The following is a 5,154-nucleotide window of genomic DNA, read 5'->3' as shown; positions in this document are numbered from 1 at the left end:
CAAGGCCTAAGATGGGGTGTGGAAATAGTTTTCAACCAACAATAGACGCACCTCGGTTATAACCTCATTATCTCAAGGCACACCTCGCCGTTCTTTGCATCACTAGACCACTAGGCAAGCGCTGAACAAGCCCTCCAAGATTAAGGTTGTGAGGATGTTGATCGCCAAAATGTTAACAGTGATGTCCCAAAAGTCATTACCAATCAGGCAAGCCATCATCAAAAGTGATCTCGATCCAGGTTCAATTCGGTGAAGGGTGTCGAAGTGTGTAAAAATGAGTGTATTGGGATTTTTTTTTTTTTTTTTTTTTTTTTTTTAAGAGAATAAAGAGCAAATGAGGTAGAGAAATGTGGACTGGGATCGGAGGTGATTGCAGGACTGAGTTTTTAGGTTGAAAACTTTTTTATTAACTATTAAATTATTAAGCTTATTTGTAATTTTTTAAATTTAATTACACTTGTGTGACCCATTTATGTGTCACATCAGCACATAAAAGAATTTTTGACAAAATTGTGACAGAATAATTACATTGATTTGAGACACTTACTTGAAGGACTACATTGATCATTTTCAATTTCAATGACCATTTTGATGTCGCGGGTCAATTCCAGATACCATTTTGATGTCGCAGGTCAATTTCAAGGATCATTTGTGAGGAAAAAAGACTTATGAGGCCCATTTAAGTGCCACTTCAACACTCGACAGAATTTTTAATAGAAATATGACGAAATGACCATATTGATTTGCGACACTTATTTTCAGGAATTACATTGATTAATTTTCAATTTCAAGGGCCATCTTGAGGGTCAACTTCAGGAACCATTTGTGATAAAAACTATAATCTAAATTAAATTAATTCTCCACATACTTGAGTACCAAAAAATAAATACTTGACTTTTTGCATGTAAAGAGTTGTTTTTCCTAAAACCTAAAGTACCAAAACATAAAATATCTAAATAATAGAATCATTTCCCACAACTTTTAGTAAAATGAAACGTACTTTTTACCAAAAACAATTGCGCCAAAACGCCACTACTGCTCATGAAAGGAATAATTCATAGTAACAAAAGAAGAAAGAAAATTGCTCTGATAAAATGATTTGTTCATGATATGCGTACTGATCTTATTATATATGGTGGCCCGTGACCAATGAGTAGAGTACTGATGAAACTTGAACCAAAAGATTAGTAACTGCCTCCGATCCCCACCCCTCATTCCATTACAAAATCTCAACTTCCACATACAAACAATCCCCTGGCCGGCTAACTTCACATGCCACCAAAACGCAGCTCATACACTAAAGCCACACCACACCATCTCTCTCTCTCTCTCTCTCTCTCTCTCTCTCTCTCTCTCTCTCTCTTCTGCTCCTTCTATATGATATATCAGCTAGCCTTCTCCCTCTGTCTGTCTTACCTGATCAAGAAAAAAGCAGCAAAAAGGAGATATGAAAAGGGATTAGACCCTTTTGTAGCTTGAAAAGGTTTGTTGAATCAGAACTGCTTCTATTACCTTATAGCACTACCTAGATTTTTCTCATATATATGTGTATATATAAATATATATATATATATATCCATCTCTTCTGAAAATACAGCAGAAGAAAAAATAATACTGTTAGGTTCAGTCTCTTTTCCCCCAATTTTGACTTCCAATTACAGTTTTTTTTTTTCATTGTTTGGGGCTGAGAGTTTCCCTCCGTTCAGAAAAAAGGTAAACTCTCTATTTTGTTCCCATTCATAATATTTGCAGAACAATTCTGCCAACCCTATTAAAATTTTTTAAGTTTCCCAATGCCAAAGCTACCCACTACCAGTCTGGTCTCTTTCCTTCTGAACTCGTCTCAGTAACTCTATCTTTTTTTCTTAAGCAACAGTTTTCTAAATTTTTTCTGAATTAATTTCCCTTCTCTTTTCTCTCCCAATGATGCAATTTACTGAGACACCACCACCACCCTTGCACGAAATTATCACCACACCCTATTCCAATAACTTCCCAATAATGATGAACACAAACCAAACCTACCGCACGCGCCCGTGGCCTGGCTTTCCGACCTCAAAGTTCCTAGGAACAAACTTTGGCGACGCCAACTGCATGGAGCAGCTGCTCGTCCACTGCGCTAACGCCATCCAAACCAACGACGCCACCCTAGCCCAGCAGATCCTCTGGGTCCTCAACAACATCGCCCCCCAAGACGGCGACTCCAATCAGCGCCTCACCTGCGCGTTTCTCCGAGCCCTCATTGCCCGAGCAGCCCGAATCGGAAACTGTAAGGTCCTGGCCGCCATGGCCAACTCCCAAGCCAACTTCACCATCCACACTCACAAGTTCTCCGTCGTTGAGCTCGCCTCCTTCATCGACCTGACACCGTGGCACAGGTTCGGATTCACCACCGCAAATGCAGCCATTCTAGAAGCTGTTGAAGGGTATTCTGTGGTTCACATTGTTGACCTGAGCTTGACGCATTGCATGCAAATCCCAACTCTGGTCGACGCCATTGCCAGACGTCATGACGGTAATGTGAGTCCTCCATTGCTGAAGCTCACTGTGGCGGGTACCATGGAGGACGTCCCTCCAATGCTGGACCTGTCATACGAGGAACTGGGTTCCAAGTTGGTTAATTTCGCAAGGTCAAGAAACATCATTTTAGAGTTTAGGGTCATCCCGTCAAGTTACACTGATGGGTTTGCCAACCTAATCCAACAACTCCGCGTACAAAATTTAGTGTATGCGGAGAGTAGTGAGGCGCTTGTAGTGAATTGCCACATGATGCTTCACTACATTTCTGAAGAGGCATTGACACTTCCAGCCATCAATCCGAATCCAAGTAGTAGTGGTTCGACTAGCTCTTACGGTTTTGATGCTTCGTCCTCTTCGAGTTCGTCGCTAAGGACAGTGTTTCTGAAAGAGCTTCGGGGTTTGGAGCCGACGATTGTGGTTTTGGTGGACGAAGATGTGGATTTGACATCGAATAATCCAGTGTGTAGATTAAGGTCGGCCTTCAATTACCTGTGGATACCTTATGACACCTTGGACACATTTTTGCCGCGGGGAAGCAAGCAGAGGCAGTGGTACGAGGCGGATGTGTGTTGGAAGATTGAGAACGTGATAGCGTACGAGGGCTTTCAGAGGGTGGAGAGGCTGGAGCCGAAATGCAGGTGGGTGCAGCGAATGCGAAATGCCAGCTTTCGGAGCGTTTCATTTGGGGAAGATGCGGTTTTGGAAGTGAAGGCCATGCTTGATGAACATGCAACTGGTTGGGGATTGAAGAGAGAAGAAGAAGATGTTGTGCTTACATGGAAAGGACACAATGTTGTGTTTGCCACAGCCTGGGTGCCTGCTTAAATTCACAAGTTGAAATTTCTCGAGAAAATGATCTGACAATAAGTTAATTAATATAGAATCTCTTTTTATTTCGTTTCTTCCTTCTTAATCTGTTATTTGGTAGTAGTTAGCTGATAAATTAGTTAATGATCATGTTTTACTAATTTTTACTATTAGGTGAGAGCTTAAATTTTAATTAATGTGAAGTAATTGTGTCATATTTGGAATAATTTTGAACCATGCATTTGTGCATATTCTTCTGTGGTCTGCAGTAACCTAACATATTAATCTGCCTATTCTTTTTAGCAATGTCTTTATTTAATGGGCAATGTTAGGGAGACTACATTATGACATACGAGTTGATGATTGAATTATTACTTAAGCGTTGATTAACGTGCTTAATTCTTATTTGTAACGCATCTTTTAGCTTATAAATTTAATCTACAAATTTAACCACATAACCTGACCCTTATTTAAATTTCCTTTTACTCTGTTGTGGTTTTAACTTTCTTGCTAGTTTAAATTTTACCGAAACTTTGAAATGAATGTACCCATTGCCCAAGAGATCCCCACGCAAAGTAGTTAATGGGTGAATTTTTTTTTTTGGTCAAAAGTAGTTAATGGGTGATTCAAGAAACTATTTTATTATGATTAGAAATGTTTCTATTATAAACTATTTAAAGATTATTTCTATAAAAAAAAATAAAAAAAATATGATATCGTTTACATCAGATTAGGGTTGGAAAATTTTCCCGAAAATCTCAAATTAAATCGAAAAAATCCCGATCCCATATTGAAAAATTTCTAAACCGATAATACCAAAATTTTTGGGATCCATACCAAACCGATCCCGAACTTTTCGGTACGGAAATCACGATTACATATTCAATGGTTTGAGAATCCCGAACTAAATCGAAAATATATATGTATATTTATTTTGGTTGCATGCATGTTGAATGTTGAATTTAAGTATGAAATAAAGTAATTTGGAAGTTTGGAACATCAATTTGACTTGGTAAGAATGATTTGAAATTTCAATTGGTAAGAAATTTCAAATTGGTAATATGCAAAAAGATTAAATTTTAATTGATCTAAAATTGGGCAACAAACTTTTAAGTCAAAGACCCAAATTTTAGCCCACAACCCAAAAATTTAAAATTTATGCCCAAAAGCCCAAAACCCAAAACGCAATCCCAATCCATCCCGAAATACCGAAAACATTTCAAGAATCTCTAAAATTAAGAATACCGAAATTTCAGTTTGGGATTGGTCTTCAAATTCCCGTCCTGAAAATTTTTGGTTTGCGATTTGAGATTCCGTTTTCGGTTTGGGATCTCATACCGAATGACCCCTACATCAGACTATATAAAAACATATTGTCATAATCAATATAAAAGTATTACGAATCTATCTAGTTGCTACATTAATTAACTAAACGACCCTTTTTGGGTTGTTTTATTTAAACCCCACAATTTATTGAAAACACTCCCACATTCAAAATTTCTACTTAGAATTCCAACTTTACTACTCCCACATTCAAAATTTCTACTTAGAATTCCAACTTTACCCTTTATTTTGTTGAATCCACCTGCCCGCCCCACAAACAATAAAATCCCACAGCTACCCACGCCACAACCACAACCACTACTTCGCCGATGACCCCATTCAATCTTAATTTTCTTTCTTTCATAGTTATGCTTTTGTTTGGCATTTGTGATTGAGGGGAATGATCATACATGCATTGGGCCACTGGGATTATGGATGAAAAATGCAGCCTAGAAAACTGTTAAAAAACCCCTTTCCATCATTTCTATGATAGACTGTTTGGAT

The 5,154-nt window shown here is 38.2% G+C and overlaps 1 protein-coding gene across 1 annotated transcript; it reads left to right on the top strand.

Annotated features, from left to right (window-relative positions):
- Positions 1 to 1,923: 1,923 nt before the first annotated feature.
- On the top strand, positions 1,924 to 3,345 carry LOC137730104 (scarecrow-like protein 32). The gene has a single exon (XM_068469172.1). It carries the CDS (start codon positions 1,924 to 1,926, stop codon positions 3,343 to 3,345), a length of 1,422 nt encoding a protein of 473 aa, XP_068325273.1.
- The last annotated feature ends 1,809 nt before the right edge of the window (positions 3,346 to 5,154 follow it).

Source organism: Pyrus communis, chromosome 1, assembly GCF_963583255.1.
Source record: "Pyrus communis chromosome 1, drPyrComm1.1, whole genome shotgun sequence".
NCBI lineage: Eukaryota > Viridiplantae > Streptophyta > Magnoliopsida > Rosales > Rosaceae > Pyrus > Pyrus communis.
The sequence above is the reverse complement of the archived record's forward strand: the minus strand, read 5'-3'. Positions and strand labels throughout refer to the sequence as shown.